The sequence below is a fragment of the Mytilus trossulus genome, chromosome 8, assembly GCF_036588685.1.
Source record: "Mytilus trossulus isolate FHL-02 chromosome 8, PNRI_Mtr1.1.1.hap1, whole genome shotgun sequence".
NCBI lineage: Eukaryota > Metazoa > Mollusca > Bivalvia > Mytilida > Mytilidae > Mytilus > Mytilus trossulus.
This window is the reverse complement of record NC_086380.1, coordinates 16,275,392-16,295,038: the sequence shown is the minus strand read 5'-3', so window position 1 is coordinate 16,295,038 and position 19,647 is coordinate 16,275,392. Positions and strand designations below refer to the sequence as shown.

The 19,647-nt window shown below is 33.6% G+C and overlaps 1 protein-coding gene across 1 annotated transcript; it reads left to right on the top strand.

Annotated features, from left to right (window-relative positions):
- The first annotated feature begins 745 nt into the window (after positions 1-745).
- Positions 746-12,526, top strand: LOC134680616 (flotillin-2-like). Its single transcript, XM_063539728.1, has 9 exons — positions 746-895; positions 1,754-1,835; positions 3,041-3,255; positions 3,888-4,120; positions 4,431-4,550; positions 5,135-5,349; positions 6,772-6,955; positions 8,187-8,330; positions 9,121-12,526. Exons 1-9 carry the CDS (start codon positions 847-849, stop codon positions 9,151-9,153), a joined length of 1,275 nt encoding a protein of 424 aa, XP_063395798.1. The 5' UTR covers positions 746-846; the 3' UTR covers positions 9,154-12,526.
- The last annotated feature ends 7,121 nt before the right edge of the window (positions 12,527-19,647 follow it).

Genomic DNA, 19,647 nt, shown 5'->3' with positions numbered 1-19,647 from the left:
GACAAACAAGGCACAGGCATGGCCGCAAATACCTAGCTTCGTTTCGTGTGTATTTAAGTCACGGTTTTCACTTTCAATGTTGACATTCTCTTCCTTTAATTCATTTTACACATACAATTCACGTGTTATCCATCACAAGCTAAGAGGTTAAATTAAAGTTCACATGAATACGGATTCAATGAGGTCGAATTATTCACTTGCAAGTGACTGATAATTCATAATCAATGTTTTTTTTGCCTATTTTGACAAAATTGAACATTATTGGCTATTAATTAGGAATTAACATTTCACTATGTGTATATCATTACTGATTAAGCCCCCCCCCCCCCCAAAATAAAATAAAATTATATATGATATTTTAGGTTTTTCATATAGCTAGTGCCCCAGGTGGCGGATCTAGAAATTTTCATATTAAGTGGGGGCCCACTGACAGACCTAAGAGGGGCCCGCTCCAGTCACGCTTCAGTGATTCCCAATATAAGCAACCACATTTTTCCCATTAAGGGAGGTCGCCCCCCCCCTAATCCGCATCGGGCCCCTTTCAGAGGCGGATTTAGGGAGGGGCAGGGGTTGGGAAAAAAATTGGTTGCTTACATAGAGAATCACTGAAGAGTGACTGGAGCGGGCCCCCTCTTAGGTCAGTCAGTGGGCCCCCACTTATGAAACATCCTGGATCCGCCACTGCCTTTATTAAAGCATAGATGTCAACTAAGAAAATCTAAAATTCCGGAACAAAATCCGAACTTGTTTACCAATTAACTAATTTGACCTATTTATCGACATCCGCTTGTGATATCCATTGCGAAAGGCCAACATTTGTTTACGAAAGCTCACACAAAACTCAAAATGGGCAACATACAAACTGTTGGTCCAAATCAGGCCATGGTTATATCTGGTATGTAATTTAATGTTTCTTCTATGCATTTACAACCTCAATATGAAATGTTTGGCAGGTCGCGTCGGATGCTCACCCCTCTCAGCAACACCATCCATCGACTTTTTACGTTTTAGAAATTATGTGATACCTAACACTTGAAAGCTGTTCGCTTATAAAGATTAATTACTGATTCAATTTTAGTTATGTGCTACTTTTTCACTATGCAACACACATTTAATATCTCTTGCATCCTTTATTTTTTAAGTAAACAAATGCGAGGTACCAAATGGGGTGTGGCATCTAAAACTAAATTTGTTAAAAAATGGTAAAGTGTTCGTATTCCCAGGTGTCATTCAAGTAATCCTTATTGAAATTGGATTTCAATCATGTTTCTGTTTTATCTGAAAGCTCAACAAGCAGTATTTGTAGGTTGTTATACCAACTTATTCTTTCAGTAGTAGTAGCAAGGATTTGTATAGTTATTTAATATACAAATCCTTGGTAGTAGTGAGAAAAGAGAACTTAAAAAAAAAAAATTAGCCATATTTAAAAGAATAATGTTTAATAAATTCAGCAGTGAAATGCCATTGCTACTTTTTGTATATAATTTATGTTAGTTCTATTTTGTGCTATGTACAAATCTGATGAGTTGAGCCATTTTTAATTTATTTTAAAGTGTTATTATTGAAGACCACTGTCCCAGGTTGAACGGATTGTTGAGCATTCACAAGCATGCTGAACCCTGTCGAATTTTCTATGTGACCAGGGTCGGATCCAGCCATTTCCTAAAGGGGGAAATTTCACATTATCACCATAACTATCAACATGATCAATACAATTATCATAATAAACAAACTGTCAGCTTTTTACTTACAGGTGGATGTTGTGGGGGCAATTCCAGAAAACTTATTGTTGGAGGATGGGGTTGGGCTTGGTGTCTTGTCACAGATGTACAGAGGTAAGCACACAATAACCATTATTTCTTAGTTGCATTGGCTTGAAACTCATTTAAAGATTTAAGGTACAAATGTTTATACAACAATCAAAAGAGGAATATTAAAATAAACTGACAATACCAAATTACCATGTCAAACAATACTAAGTGTCAGGATCAAAAGACAAACTTAGAGAACAAAAGCTAAGATTGAGCGACAAACCCCAACAAAAACTTAGGGTGATCTCTGTGCTTTGGAAGCAAATACAACTCCTAAATGAGTCCAAATGTGTTGCTCATGTTATTACAAATATGTTGACAGTGGCAAGTCAGAATTATGGAAAATAACAGTGCACATATTACCCATTCCTGGATGGCAAACAAAACAAGCCTCAAACAGTGATATATTGTGTTTTGTTTTGTTTCATATCATTATATCATTGTAAGTAAATATGTAAGATGATTCTAAAACATGTAAAAGCTTTTGCATTTCACCTTCAGCCTTTATAATTACAGTTATACAAAATAAGGGATTGTTTGACAATGTTTATACTTTTTATTTTCATTTGCTATTGAAGAAAATAAGCAAATAATGAAAAAATAGAATGATAATTGACTTTTTTCTTTGATTTAATAAACATTTTAGCATCTGGTTGATTACTTATACTTTTCGATCAGCATATAGTCAGAAATGAATCTCTCAATAAAGCACAATAGCAAATATTGTGATGATGCACAGCATTATCTTTGAAGCACATGTAGTCATGATAGTTCCAAGAGAATACATTATTATCATACATGGAAAACAGGCATCACAAAAATAATTACTGAGCAGAACAACAGGTTACATCAACCACAGACATAATATACTCCACCCAAAGAAAACCTCCAGACATTCACATACAATTAAAGACAAACAACAGCCAAAAAGCAAATGGTACTTAAATTAGTGAAAATCAGACTTTACTTTGACATGACTGATGAAACTCAAATTGAGAATGGAAATGGGGAATGTGTCATTGAGACAACAATCCGACCATAGAAAATAAAACAGCCGAAGGCTACCAAAGGGTGTTTTGTGGTAAAGTTTTCATAGTGCAAGTAGAAATGTATAAGGTCTTTACTTCTTTAAATGAATAACCATTTATCTACCCTGAATAGCTTCATCAGTGGCAATTCAGTATATACCACACTTCCTTGTTTTTATATGATTTCATTTTTTTAAACAGCATATCACTAGAAGTTATGACCTTGAACCCAGTTTGTGAAAGTGTAGAAACATCTGAAGGTGTACCTGTGACAGTAACTGGTGTAGCTCAGGTCAAGGTCATGAGAGACACATCATTCTTAGAGAAGGCATGTGAACAGTTTCTGGGTAAAACTGTCAAGGAAGTAGAAAGAGTAATTTTACAGACTTTAGAGGGCCATCTCAGGGCTATTCTTGGTAAGAATTGATTTATTTTTTCAGTTTATGTCTGTTTTCTACCTTTCTCAGTAAGTTTATATGTATATTGAATCTATAGCTATATTTTCAATCTAAACTGTAAAAAATCAAAATCTATAAAAATATGGTTTAATGATCACCAATTAAAATTAAAAAAGAAGATGTGGTATGATTGCCAATGAGACAACTCTCCACAAGAGACCAAATGACACAGAAATTAACAACTATAGGTCACTGTACAGCCTTCAACAATGAGCAAAGCCCATACCGCATAGTCAGCTATAAAAGGCCCAGAAATGACAAATGTACAACAATTCAAACGAGAAAACTAACAGCCTAATTTATGTACAAAAAAATGAATGAAAAAACAAATATGTAACACATCAACAAGCGACCTTGTTTGTTTGTTTTGAAAGAGATCATGAGAACTGTTTATTCATTAAAAATAATTTATTTCTAAAGCTGGAAAATAGTCTAAAAAAAATGCATTTGAACAATTGATATACGTGTAGATGTAAATGATTCATATTACTGGGTTTTCTTTGAAAATTTCCAACTTCCACAAACACAAATAATAGAAGGTAGAACTATTTTAATCAAACGTTTGTAATACAAAATGTAATTATTTACAGGTACCCTTAGTGTAGAGGCAATCTATCAGGACAGAGACCAGTTTGCTCAACTTGTAAGAGAAGTTGCTTCCCCTGACGTGTGTAAGATGGGTATAGAAATTATGAGTTTCACAATCAAAGATATTTATGACAATGTTGAGTACTTAGCCTCATTAGGACGAGCACAGACTGCCAATGTTAAGAGAGATGCTGATATTGGTGTAGCTGAGGCCAATAGAGATGCTGGAATCAGGGTTAGTATAAAATCTTATTCTGTGGTCGAATGATTCAGAAAAGATTGTGGTATCTTTGAGATTTTCTGACAGACCCTGTAGAGAACAACTTTTGAAAATCCTAAAACATTTTGAAAATATATAATACAAAAAACCTTACAACCTACTCTTTTCAAAGGGAAAATAAACCACAGTATAATGATTTCAATGGTATTGAATATTCAATACCTTTAGTGCTTTAAAAGTTTTAGAACATTCAATACCTTTGAAAATAGCTAGTTAGAGTCTCTAACTAGCTAGTATCATAATTTTGTCAAACTTCTATTTACAGGAAGCTGAATGCGACAAAACAAAAATGGACACCAAATTTTCAGCTGATGCTAAGATTGCTGATGCATCACGTAATTACAAAATGCAGAAAGCTGACTTTGATCAAGAAGTCAATGCAAGAGTAAGTCATGTGTAATTAAACAGCCAGTTCTTATTTGTACACCTTTAAATAAATAATATGTATGAAAATTATGGGAAAATATAGATAGGCTTGTGTGTTTGTTTATGAGATACAAGAAAAAGCACATTTTGGCTGGAAAAAGTGTCATATGAAATGTATGGGAAAAATTAATGTTAAACTGGATGATAAATATTTTAGAAATAATAACAATGCTAAATATTTACCTGAAGTATATTTGAGGTGTTGATCTTTAAAAAAATACAAAAAGGAACATAGGAATTACTCATCAAATTTTTTAAAGTATTATTTAGAAAAAAACACAGAGGGTTGCAATAAAAAGACTGTTCAAGATTTTTAGGCATGGGGGAATGGGAGACACTCAAATAAAAAAATTGTTGGTGGTTGCATTTTCTTATTTTAGAATTTTTTAGAATTATAAGCAAAGTGAAAATTTTATATAGGTGATTTAGGTCTAAAATAAGTGCCTCCCATCCCCAATGTGTTTAAATCTGGAACACCCCTAAGGAAAAATTGAGAACGTAAGAAGGAATAAAATATTAAATTTTGTTTTTAAATATAAACAGAAAGCTGAAGCTGAATTAGCCTATGAACTGCAAGCAGCAAAAGAAAAACAGAAGATCAGAGCTGAAGAAATAGAAATTGAAGTAGTAGAGAGAAGGAAATTAATTGATGTTGAAGAAAAAGAAATTCTGAGAAAGGAGAAGGAATTGATAGCTACTGTTAAACGACCTGCTGAAGCACATGCTTATAAGATGCAGTTGATAGCTGAGGGAACAAGGTAAAGTTAAGCTTAAGGGAACAAGGTAAAATAAGGCTTATAAGATGGAGTTGATAGCTGAGGGAACAAGGTAAAATAAGTTTTAAGATGGGTTGATAGCTGAGGGAACAAGGTAAAATAAGGCTTATAAGATGGGTTGATAGCTGAGGGAACAAGGTAAAATAAGGCTTATAAGATGGGTTGATAGCTGAGGGAACAAGGTAAAATAAGGCTTATAAGTTGGGTTGATAGCTGAGGGAACAAGGTAAAATAAGGCTTATAAGATGGGTTGATAGCTGAGGGAACAAGGTAAAATAAGGCTTATAAGATGGGTTGATAGCTGAGGGAACAAGGTAAAATAAAATGGAAAGCAGGAAGTACAAAGATGTTTTTGGAGAAAAAAATATACTGTCACAATTTCAATGTTTACCGGTAAGCTAGGATTTAAGGACAAACAGGACAGTTTAAAGATGTTGGGGATGTCAGCAAGATTTCCTGTCTGAAATGGACAACTTGATTATTCTTCTAGATAAAAATAAATTGTATTTATTAAATAAATGATTTTTTTTGTATTTTGGTATTGTAAAAAGGTTTATCACAGTAGGCAGGTAGGTAAAAATGATTTTTGTTTGCATTGAAAAGTATTTATTTTCTTGAGAAAATAGGATTGCCTATGGCAGAACTGGTAGACAGAGAAGATCTGCACTGCCACATATTCAAGTTTTAGATGTTTGATTGAATTTACATCTGTCCTTGCTACTTAAAATATTTTTGCTGATTAGTAAACAAAAATTTTGTCATTAGATAATATGATATGAATATCATGATTTTAAATGAAATTCATGCAGTTGAAAAACAACCAAAAGCAGACAACAGTTCACAAACCACAACATAAAAAACTAAATAGTGAGAAACTTGAACCTCACAAAAACCAGGGGTGATCTTAGGGGCGCTGGAAGGGTAAGCAGATCCTTCTCCACATGTTGCACCTGCCATGTTGCTCATGCAAGTATAAAACTGGTGGTTAAGGTGGTACCTAACACTACAGGGAGATAACTCTGTAAAATCAGCTAAACGTTTTAATTACGTTGTGTTGTTAAGGGAATATTAAGCTTCTCAATGATCAAAATCAGTGTTTGTCAAACTGCTATATAACCAGTGTAATTTTTCTAATAAAATAGTTGGTTCAAATTTTTTGAAAGTTTAATATTTTTGTCAAAGGGTCAAAGTAAATACTTTGTCAAAATTTTATGAAAATTAAACGAGCCAAATTAATTTTAGTCAAAAGTGTTGGGTACCACCTTAAGGCAATTAAAACATATCTATTGTCAGCTGTGAAACAGATACTCCATAATTGTCAACCAACTTGTAATGGTTTTATGATAAATTGTTAATTGATTGTCTTTCCTGAATACATAATACATTGTCTTGTTTTAAACATAGGACACAGACAGTTGAGCAGGCCAGAGCTGAGGCTGAGAAGATTCGATTGATAGGTGCATCTGAAGCCGAGGCTATTGAAGCTGTAGGAAAAGCCGAAGCTGAGAAAATGAGATTGAAAGCTTCAGCTTACAAACAGTATGGAGAGGCAGCCATGTTGGCTTTGGTTTTGGAAACACTTCCAAAGGTAAGGACGAAATTGATGGTGTACAAACAGAAGTCGAAAAAAGAGTGTTTTGTTTGGTTATTTTGTATTTATATTGTATGTTGATAAACTAATAAATTTTTTTTCTCTATATAAGATTGCTCTTTATGCTCCATGAGGATTGTTGATTGGTAATGAAGAATTTTATTGTTGTTAGATTTATTTAGTATTCATTTTTGCATAAAATGTACAAATTTCAGATTTTGGGTAAAAATCACATCAAATGCCATCAAAACCCTATGGTACTGACTTGATATCTATACATTCCAAGGTTTATTACTACCTTTGATAGTTTAAACAAATAGTGCAGTGAAGTGATCATTACTTAGATCCTATCCAGTCAATGTCCTATATATTGATGATCTATTATACTTTGATATTTAAGTTACAATATGATGTGTATTTGAGGTACCATACTTGTCAAGAAAACAAATTTGTATTAAAAATTATATAAGTAATGCATGATGTATGAATCTGTTATACTACAAATGTACAAGGGAAATAACTCCAAATCAGATTTTTAACTTGCCTAGCAAAGTACAATACAATGTTTTATTAAAAAATATAAAAAAAACTGCAAAATGAAAGCAATCTTTTTTACCCTTCAGTGCTCACAAGCACTTTGATTCTAACCATATCTTAAAATTTATTATAAAATTGAACATTTAAAAAGATGTATTCATGTTGAAAAACATAAAATAAAAAAAATTAAAAATTAAAAAAACAAACACAAGATGGATAATTTTGAACATGATCTGACAAATATTTTTTTTATTTTGTGAATTTTGAAAAAGGCAATACATAGATATAGGAAGATGTGGTATGAGTGTCAATGAGACAACTCTCCATCCAAGTAACAATTTATAAAAGTAAACCATTATAGGTCAAGGTACAGCCTTCAACACAGAGCCTTGGCTCACACCAAACAGCAAGCTTTAAAGGGCCCCAAAAATTACTGGTGTAAAACCATTCAAACGGGAAAACCAATGGTCTAATATATATAAAAACGAGAAACAAGAAACACGTTTGAACTACATAAACAGACAACAACTACTGTACATCAGATTCCTTTGTATAATTTTCAAATTAGATTTAGTAGCCAGGATTTGTTGATGAATTAAGTGTGCCTCTGATGAAAACATGTTAATATAATAATATGAATCTTTTATGAATTTAAAACAATATATTTTTTTGGATTGAAAATTCTTTTTAGATTGCTGCAGAAGTATCAGCTCCATTATCGAAGACAGATGAGATTGTTATGGTTGGAGATGATAGAACCACAAGTGAAGTCAGCAAATTAGTTAGTCAGCTCCCACCGGCTGTCCAGGCTCTTACTGGTGTAGATCTTTCTAAGGTTAGTTTTCTTACTTAGTGGATGAAATTTAAAAAAAACAAACTATTATAAATCCATATCAAATACAAGACAGTCTTTAAGAGAAAGTCTGTGAATTGAAATTTAAAGGTTGTATAAAAGTAAAAAGTAGCTGTATGGTTGCCAATGAGACAACTCTCCACCTGAGACCAAATGATGTAGAATTAAACAACTATAGGTCACCATACAGCCTTCAACAATGAGCAAAATCCATTGTATACAAGACTCAGATACCTAAAAATTCTATAATGTAACTCAGGTAAACTTGCAAATACACGATAACTATAGCTTGGGCAATACAAAGCACATCAGCCATATCTTGTTTGTAATAAACCCATATTAAAATAGATTAGAAAATTCAATATTTACATTTCTGTAGAATTTTTACAGACTATCATAATTCTCATTGGAGTTGAGGTTTCTTTTTAAAGAGAGTGTTTTCCATGCAAAACTGCATATGATTGCCACGTATTCCATTCTTCAATACACACTGTTTTATCTTTGTACATTAATGGCACATTTAAGTAATCAGTAGCTTGTTGTTTTATACAAATAAAATGAGGAATCTTTTAATAATGTTTCAATAAGAAGAGTTACAAAATTCTTCTTTACAAAGATTAAACACATTAGGAACAAACTGTGTAAAAATAAATAATAATGAAACACAAGTTATAATGAGATTTGCACAAACACTGAACCTACATTGTATTCATGCATATTTTGAATATCAAAAAATTAAAACTAAACCAAAGTATTATTTTATTAATTTCAGATTTTATCAAAGGTACCAGGAGCTACTTCTTAGACTGGTTTCCAGTCCTGTTATAAACTTCTTTATAGTGACTTCAATAAATGAACCAGAAGACCTAATACTTTTACATGTATATAACTTATTTCACTTTTATCAAGAGATTAATATTTTAAATATTTTAACTATTATCAATTTTAATGGTAATGAATAGCTTGATCTTAAATTATATGCAACCTGTAATGTGTTTCTGCATATGTATGGAGTATGTTAAGTTTTACTGTAGGTGTTAGTTCATATTGAAATACTTTGACCTGTAAATCATGTCTGTGTGTGACCTACTTTTAGAAAATTTGACAGATTTATTTAAACATATTTGAATAGTATCAAATATGATTACATGATCTGAAATTGAGTTTTCATGATGCAATTATTTAAATATGTGTTTTCCTTATGTAATTATTGACACAAGAGTTTTCCTGATGCAATTATTTACATGTGTTTAGCCTGAATAAGAAACAAGGAATGAATTCTTCTCCATAATCACCTTTGTTTAGTTTATCAGTATATCACTAATGAAAAATAAATCACTTCTTGGGTAGGGGAATTATTTAATAAAAATCTAAAGAATATCTTATTTGACTTTATCTACCTCTTGCAAAACATATATCTAATAATATAAAATAGTATATACTGGTCACTACGCCTGATTTTAAACCATTGATGAGAATGCAATGTATATGTATATATCTATTTATAACAATTTTTGTAAAAATACCTGTTTTATTTGTATATAACCTGTTCACAATGTACATGAACTATGTTGTTAAATTGAGATGAAGGTCAACACTTACTTACTGTAACTACTGCTATAGCAATAAGTGGTCAAAATTTGTCTTCTTTTTTAGATTTCAGTGTCAGATTTATGCAGATAGAGTCCTGACCCAATAATTCAGTCAGCATGACCATTTATCTCACTATAACATTTATAGTGATATTTATACTTTTGTACTATGTTCCAATGTATCTATCATCATTTTAAATTATTCACAATCATTTTATTGGTAGCACATGTTGGTAGATACTGAGTAGTATTCACTTTATTTGTTTCTGTGTTTCTTTTCAGTCGGAATACAAATATTTGTATTGTCTAGTTCTGCAGCGTCATTATTAGGTTTCCTTCTAGTCAGAATGTCATTTTGTCCATGGACAGAAATAATAGTTATCTTTCTTAACACTCAAATGTACTGATTCAAAAACTGTGCCTTTATCAATCTGAAGTTGACAAAGTAAGACCAATGATGTTTTTAAGTATTCTTACTGCTTTTGCATAACATTGTTGTTTTTAAATATGCATAATTTTATTCAAAAACAGATAATTGAAGGGCAAAATCAATAATTTCTTACTTGATGGCATGCATAGATTTTATGTATTTTAACTGTAGTATTGAATACACCATTCATTAAAGTTAACTTTGATTTTGATAAGCAATTATTCATGGTGGGTCTATTTTCTACAAGGCATTTATTTTCACCTGCTACCTTTAGATAAGGAATTTTCTTATTTTTCCATGTAATCATCCTGCTATAAATTTTTATAACTACACTTGTTAAACTATTTCCACAGTCCTTTTAAAACTTCTGTGTAAATTATTTATTTACATAGTTTAACCTTGAATTACAAATTGCATTTTTAAAGAGAATATAAAAGTCATGATAAAAATAATTGCAAGACTTGAACTTAAAAATAAGTTCAGAAATGCCTTGAATGCTTTGTAGTTTTAGATTATAATTAACATAGATGACAGTTAGCACTTTTTTGTACATTCAAGCACAAACTATTTATAGAGTCATCTTAACTGTTTTAATCCTTATATACTACTTATATATATGTGTTTCTTCATACCAAAAGAGAAACCATAGATATGACATATGTTTAAGCATTGTAAAAAACCAGACCGATAAACAAACATTACTATTACTTGAATTATTTGAGGAGTAGCTACTTTATAACACCACACTTCTTAGCAAATGATATTTGAAATGAAAATTTTAAAAAGCAATACATGATCCATTTTGAAGTATTTACTGCTGAACTGTATCGATATATATATTAAACTTTATTATAATTTTCAAGTTGTAAAACCATAAGTTCTTAAAATTCAGAGTTTTAAATATTGCCAAAAAAAACATTGATAAAAATAGCTATAATCAAAACAAGGCATTTTGTTATATTTTGACAAAGGAATTTACAGGGTATCAGTAAATATTGAGCTGTGACTAATAAATCACATGACTAATAAATCACATTTATCTAAGTAGATGTCCATTGATATTTCAACTAAATAAAATTCTCAAACATTTAGAATCTAAAACACAAAGAGATCAATGAATTTCATGATTTATACGATTAGAGAAAACTAATCTGACCCATAAATGTAAAATTATCACTGGAAATCTTTCCTTTTCCAAATACATGTCCAATCATTCAGTCTTTGAGTTAGTGGCAGCTCAGTCAAATTTAACCATGTAATATATATGTCCTATTGATCCGTATTGTAACCACCCAACTCCTTATTCTTGTCTTCTGAACCTAGCATAGATACCAGTATTAATTTATCCTCTACAAGTGATAAATCAAAAATTTATTAAAAATGTATATGTTAGGAGGTTGTGCTCTTGATTATGTGAATAAGATGTAATATTTTCTGTTGTTTAAAGATTGCTAGGTTGTCAAAGCAGAAAAAATATAAAATGATATGCGTTAGTTCAACATGTATTCTAATTTTAGTTTAGTAATAAAATTACTTTCATTGAATTTTTTATGAACAAGAAATATTGCTGAATAATTTGATCTATTATATTATAAATATCCAGGATGTCAGTTATTCATATAAATTCACCCATCTATTGAACCAAAGATGGTGTTCTTTTAAAAATTATAGTATTATTATGTATTTTACCTGTGTAATTGCTAAAGCCTCATAATAAATGTATAATACTATCTGCCAAATATATAGTGTATGTAATAAGTGTAACAATGACTATGAATTAACTTACAAAATGACTATTTTATCATCTATAGGTATGAAATGCCAGAAAGACTTTGAAAAATTATTTTTGAATGAAAACAAACTATTTATTTTTACTCTATTTATAGATTGTTAAACACATACACATATTCAAAATCGGTATAAGAAAAACAACTAAAGACTTCTAATGCCTGAATTATTCAAATATTTCCTAGAAATAACAAAATATTTAGATTTTATTAGGTACCTTTGAAAAAATTGTAAGTTAGAGGCATGCTAATACTCACTACACAAGTTTGATTCCTTCCCCCTGTTGTCAGATATGTTGTAGTCGTGTTGTTTGTACATTTTTATATGCTGTAATAATTCTTAACACAATAAAATATCTAAGAACTCTTCTTGCAGTCTCAATATTTGAATTTTAGGACTTGATGACTTGATGGTTGAAGTAGTTCATCTACCTTGATCACTGGCCTGTCAGCAGTCAGATTGTGGTCACTAAAAGTTGTTTAAACACCAACAAACACTCTACTTGTGTATTGTTTCAGGTCCAACAATTCCGAAATTCAAGTCTTTTTATAAAAGGTCTGCAGTCTATAGTCTGTAAAGAATGTCTGCACCAACCAGAATGTCCAAAACTGTGACATTCCAAAAGAGGTTCACAATCTATACAACCTTTGTAGAGTACAATGTAGACCAAAGCAATGTCATAAAGAGTGATATTCTCATATAGGTCCACAGTCTTATAGCAACCTTGTAAATGATTTCTGGACCAACAAGAATATGCAAAATTGTGACAACTTATAGGGGTCCCTAGTTTAAATGGGGTCTGAACCAAACCAAAATGACCAAATATGTATAATTTTATTCAAAAACAGATAATTGAAGGGCAAAATCAATAATTTCTTACTTGATGGCATGCAAAGATTATGTATTTAACTGTAGTATTGAATATACCATTTATTAAAGTTAACTTTGATTTTGATAAGCCATTATGCATGGTGGGTCCACAGTCTTATAGCAACCTTGTAAATAGTGTCTGGACCAACCAGAATGTGCAAAATTGTGACAACTTATAGGGTTACCTAGATTTAATGGGGGTCTGAACCAAACCAAAATGTCCATAACCGTGACATTCTTTCATATGTCCAGTCTTTTAGGACCTTGTAAATGATGTAAATTGTGACAACTTATAGGGGTCCCTAGTTTAAATGGGGTCTGAACCAACCAGAATGTGCAAAATTGTGACAACCCATAGGGTTACCTAGTTTAAATGGGGTCTGAACCAAACCAAAATGTCCATAACCGTGACATTCTTTCATATGTCCAGTCTTTTAGGACCTTGTAAATGATGTAAATTGTGACAACTTATAGGGGTCCCTAGTTTAAATGGGGTCTGAACTAAACCAAAATGTCCATAACCGTGACATTCTTTCATATGTCCAGTCTTTTAGGACCTTGTAAATGATGTAAATTGTGACAACTTATAGGGTTACCTAGTTTAAATGGGGTCTGAACCAAACCAAAATGTCCATAACCGTGACATTCTTTCATATGTCCAGTCTTTTAGGACCTTGTAAATGATGTAAATTGTGACAACTTATAGGGGTCCCTAGTTTAAATGGGGTCTGAACTAAACCAAAATGTCCATAACCGTGACATTCTTTCATATGTCCAGTCTTTTAGGACCTTGTAAATGATGTAAATTGTGACAACTTATAGGGGTCCCTAGTTTAAATGGGGTCTGAACTAAACCAAAATGTCCATAACCGTGACATTCTTTCATATGTCCAGTCTTTAAGGACCTTGTAAATTATGTAAATTGTGACAACTTATAGGGGTCCCTAGTTTAACTGGGGTCTGAACTAAACCAAAATGTCCATAACCGTGACATTCTTTCATATGTCCAGTCTTTTAGGACCTTGTAAATGATGTAAATTGTGACAACTTATAGGGGTCCCTATTTCCATAGGATCCATTGTCCTATAGTAACCTTTTTTTTTAAATAATGTCTGGAACAAATAAAATGTCTAGAACAGTGGCATTCCCAATAGATTCCAGTCTTATAGTAATCTTGTAAATGATGACTGGACCCACCAATTTGTCCAAACTGTGAAACTCACATGGGGGCATCCACAATCTTATAGCAATCTTGTAAATGATGTCTTGACCCACCAATATGTCCAAACTGTGACATTCACATAGGGGCATCCACAATCTTATAGCAATCTTGTAAATGATGTCTGGACACACCAATATGTCCAAACTGTGGCATTCACATAGAGGCATCCACAGTCTTATAGTAATCTTGTAAATGATGTACGGACCCACCAATATGTCCAAACTGTGACATTCTTATAGGGGCATCCACAGTCTTATAGCAATATTATAAATGATGACTGGACTCACCAATATGTCCAAACTGTGGCATTCACATAGAGGCATCCACAGTCTTATAGTAATCTTGTAAATGATGTCTGGACCCACCAATATGTCCAAACTGTGGCATTCACATAGGGGCATCCACAATCTTATAGCAATCTTGTAAATGATGTCTGGACCCACCAATATGTCCGAACTGTGGCATTCACATAAAGGCATCCACAGTCTTATAGTAATCTTGTAAATGATGTATGGACCCACCAATATGTTCAAACTGTGGCATTCACATAGGGGCATCCACAATCTTATAGCAATCTTGTAAATGATGTCTGGACCCACCAATATGTCCAAACTGTGGCATTCACATAGAGGCATCCACAGTCTTATAGTAATCTTGTAAATGATGTATGGACCCACCAATATGTCCAAACTGTGGCAATCACATAGGGGCATCCACAGTCTTATAGCAATCTTGTAAATGATGTCTGGACCCACCAATATGTCCAAACTGTGGCAATCATATAGGGGCATCCACAGTCTTATAGCAATCTTGTAAATGATGCCTGGACCCACCAATATGTCCAAACTGTGGCATCCACAATCTTATAGCAACCTTGTAAATGATTTCTGGACCAACAAGAATATGCAAAATTGTGACAACTTATAGGGGTCCCTAGTTTAAATGGGGTCTGAACCAAACCAAAATGACCAAATATGTATAATTTTATTCAAAAACAGATAATTGAAGGGCAAAATCAATAATTTCTTACTTGATGGCATGCAAAGATTTTATGTATTTAACTGTAGTATTGAATATACCATTTATTAAAGTTAACTTTGATTTTGATAAGCCATTATGCATGGTGGGTCCACAGTCTTATAGCAACCTTGTAAATAGTGTCTGGACCAACCAGAATGTGCAAAATTGTGACAACTTATAGGGTTACCTAGATTTAATGGGGGTCTGAACCAAACCAAAATGTCCATAACCGTGACATTCTTTCATATGTCCAGTCTTTTAGGACCTTGTAAATGATGTAAATTGTGACAACTTATAGGGGTCCCTAGTTTAAATGGGGTCTGAACCAACCAGAATGTGCAAAATTGTGACAACCCATAGGGTTACCTAGTTTAAATGGGGTCTGAACCAAACCAAAATGTCCATAACCGTGACATTCTTTCATATGTCCAGTCTTTTAGGACCTTGTAAATGATGTAAATTGTGACAACTTATAGGGGTCCCTAGTTTAAATGGGGTCTGAACTAAACCAAAATGTCCATAACCGTGACATTCTTTCATATGTCCAGTCTTTTAGGACCTTGTAAATGATGTAAATTGTGACAACTTATAGGGGTCCCTAGTTTAAATGGGGTCTGAACCAAACCAAAATGTCCATAACCGTGACATTCTTTCATATGTCCAGTCTTTTAGGACCTTGTAAATGATGTAAATTGTGACAACTTAAAGGGTTACCTAGTTCAAATGGGGTCTGAACCAAACCAAAATGTCCATAACCGTGACATTCTTTCATATGTCCAGTCTTTTAGGACCTTGTAAATGATGTAAATTGTGACAACTTATAGGGGTCCCTAGTTTAAATGGGGTCTGAACTAAACCAAAATGCCCATAACCGTGACATTCTTTCATATGTCCAGTCTTTAAGGACCTTGTAAATGATGTAAATTGTGACAACTTATAGGGGTCCCTAGTTTAAATGGGGTCTGAACCAACCAGAATGTGCAAAATTGTGACAAGCCATAGGGTTACCTAGTTTAAATGGGGTCTGAACCAAACCAAAATGTCCATAACCGTGACATTCTTTCATATGTCCAGTCTTTTAGGACCTTGTAAATGATGTAAATTGTGACAACTTATAGGGGTCCCTAGTTTAAATGGGGTCTGAACTAAACCAAAATGTCCATAACCGTGACATTCTTTCATATGTCCAGTCTTTTAGGACCTTGTAAATGATGTAAATTGTGACAACTTATAGGGTTCCCTAGTTTAAATGGGGTCTGAACTAAACCAAAATGTCCATAACCGTGACATTCTTTCATATGTCCAGTCTTTTAGGACCTTGTAAATGATGTAAATTGTGACAACTTATAGGGTTACCTAGTTTAAATGGGGTCTGAACCAAACCAAAATGTCCATAACCGTGACATTCTTTCATATGTCCAGTCTTTTAGGACCTTGTAAATGATGTAAATTGTGACAACTTATATGGGTCCCTAGTTTAAATGGGGTCTGAACTAAACCAAAATGTCCATAACCGTGACATTCTTTCATATGTCCAGTCTTTTAGGACCTTGTAAATGATGTAAATTGTGACAACTTATAGGGGTCCCTAGTTTAAATGGGGTCTGAACTAAACCAAAATGTCCATAACCGCGACATTCTTTCATATGTCCAGTCTTTTATGACCTTGTAAATGATGTAAATTGTGACAACTTATAGGGGTCCCTAGTTTAAATGGGGTCTGAACTAAACCAAAATGTCCATAACCGTGACATTCTTTCATATGTCCAGTCTTTTAGGACCTTGTAAATGATGTAAATTGTGACAACTTATAGGGGTCCCTATTTCCATAGGATCCATTGTCCTATAGTAACTTTTTTTTTTAAATAACGTCTGGAACAAATAAAATGTCTAGAACAGTGGTATTCCCAATAGATTCCAGTCTTATAGTAATCTTGTAAATGATGACTGGACCCACCAATATGTCCAAACTGTGAAACTCACATGGGGGCATCCACAATCTTATAGCAATCTTGTAAATGATGTCTTGACCCACCAATATGTCCAAACTGTGACATTCACATAGGGGCATCCACAATCTTATAGCAATCTTGTAAATGATGTCTGGACACACCAATATGTCCAAACTGTGGCATTCACATAGAGGCATCCACAGTCTTAAAGTAATCTTGTAAATGATGTACGGACCCACCAATATGTCCAAACTGTGGCATTCACATAGAGGCATCCACAGTCTTATAGTAATCTTGTAAATGATGTCTGGACCCACCAATATGTCCAAACTGTGGCATTCACATAGGGGCATCCACAGTCTTATAGCAATCTTGTAAATGATGTCTGGACCCACCAATATGTCCAAACTGTGGCATTCACATAAAGGCATCCACAGTCTTATAGTAATCTTGTAAATGATGTATGGACCCACCAATATGTTCAAACTGTGGCATTCACATAGGATCATCCACAATCTTATAGCAATCTTGTAAATGATGTCTGGACCCACCAATATGTCCAAACTGTGGCATTCACATAGAGGCATCCACAGTCTTATAGTAATCTTGTAAATGATGTATGGACCCACCAATATGTCCAAACTGTGGCAATCACATAGGGGCATCCACAGTCTTATAGCAATCTTGTAAATGATGTCTGGACCCACCAATTTGTCCAAACTGTGGCATCCACAATCTTATAGCAATCTTGTAAATGATGTCTGGACCCACCAATATGTCCAAACTGTGGCATCCACAATCTTATAGCAATCTTGTAAATGATGTCTGGACCCACCAATATGTCCAAACTGTGGCATTTACATAGAGGCATCCACAGTCTTACAGTAATCTTGTAAATGATGTATGGACCCACCAACATGTCTAGAAAAGTGGCATTCACATAGAGGCATCCACAGTCTTATAGTAATCTTGTAAATGATGTATGGACCCACCAATATGTCCAAACTGTGGCATTCACATAGGGGCATCCACAGTCTTATAGCAATCTTGTAAATGATGTCTGGACACACCAATATGTCCAAACTTAGACATTCACATAGGGGCACCCACAGTCTTATAGTAATCTTGTAAATGATGTATGGAGCCACCAATATGTCTAGAAAAGTGGCATTCACATAGAGGCATCCACAGTCTTATAGCAATCTTGTAAATGATGTCTGGACACAACAATATGTCCAAACTGTGGCATTCACATAGAGGCATCCACAGTCTTATAGTAATCTTGTAAATGATGTACGGACCCACCAATATGTCCAAACTGTGACATTCTTATAGGGGCATCCACAGTCTTATAGCAATATTATTAATGATGACTGGACTCACCAATATGTCCAAACTGTGGCATTCACATAGAGGCATCCACAGTCTTATAGTAATCTTGTAAATGATGTCTGGACCCACCAATATGTCCAAACTGTGGCATTCACATAAAGGCATCCACAGTCTTATAGTAATCTTGTAAATGATGTATGGACCCACCAATATGTTCAAACTGTGGCATTCACATAGGGGCATCCACAATCTTATAGCAATCTTGTAAATGATGTCTGGACCCACCAATATGTCCAAACTGTGGCATTCACATAGAGGCATCCACAGTCTTATAGTAATCTTGTAAATGATGTATGGACCCACCAATATGTCCAAACTGTGGCAATCACATAGGGGCATCCACAGTCTTATAGCAATCTTGTAAATGATGTCTGGACCCACCAATTTGTCCAAACTGTGGCATCCACAATCTTATAGCAATCTTGTAAATGATGTCTGGACCCACCAATATGTCCAAACTGTGGCATCCACAATCTTATAGCAATCTTGTAAATGATGTCTGGACCCACCAATATGTCCAAACTGTGGCATTTACATAGAGGCATCCACAGTCTTATAGTAATCTTGTAAATGATGTATGGACCCACAAATATGTTCAAACTGTGGCATTCACATAGGGGCATCCACAATCTTATAGCAATCTTGTAAATGATGTCTGGACCCACCAATATGTCCAAACTGTGGCATTCACATAGAGGCATCCACAATCTTATAGTAATCTTGTAAATGATGTCTGGACCCACCAATATGTCCAAACTGTGGCAATCACATAGGGGCATCCACAGTCTTATAGCTATCTTGTAAATGATGTCTGGACCCACCAATATGTCCAAACTGTGGCATCCACAATCTTATAGCAATCTTGTAAATGATGTCTGGACCCACCAATATGTCCAAACTGTGACATTCTTATAGGGGAATCCACAGTCTTATAGTAATCTTGTAAATGATGTATGGACCTACCAATATGTCCAAACGGTGGCATCCACAATCTTATAGCAATCTTGTAAATGATGTCTGGACCCACCAATAT

Excerpts from the sequence above, each read along its gene's own strand:
- LOC134680616 (XM_063539728.1), top strand. The coding sequence starts at position 847 with ATGGGCAACATACAAACTGTTGGTCCAAATCAGGCCATGGTTATATCT. Across the intron at positions 4,121-4,430 it reads ATAGAGATGCTGGAATCAGG|GAAGCTGAATGCGACAAAAC; the intron begins GTTAGTATAAAA and ends TTCTATTTACAG. Across the intron at positions 8,331-9,120 it reads CTGGTGTAGATCTTTCTAAG|ATTTTATCAAAGGTACCAGG; the intron begins GTTAGTTTTCTT and ends TATTAATTTCAG.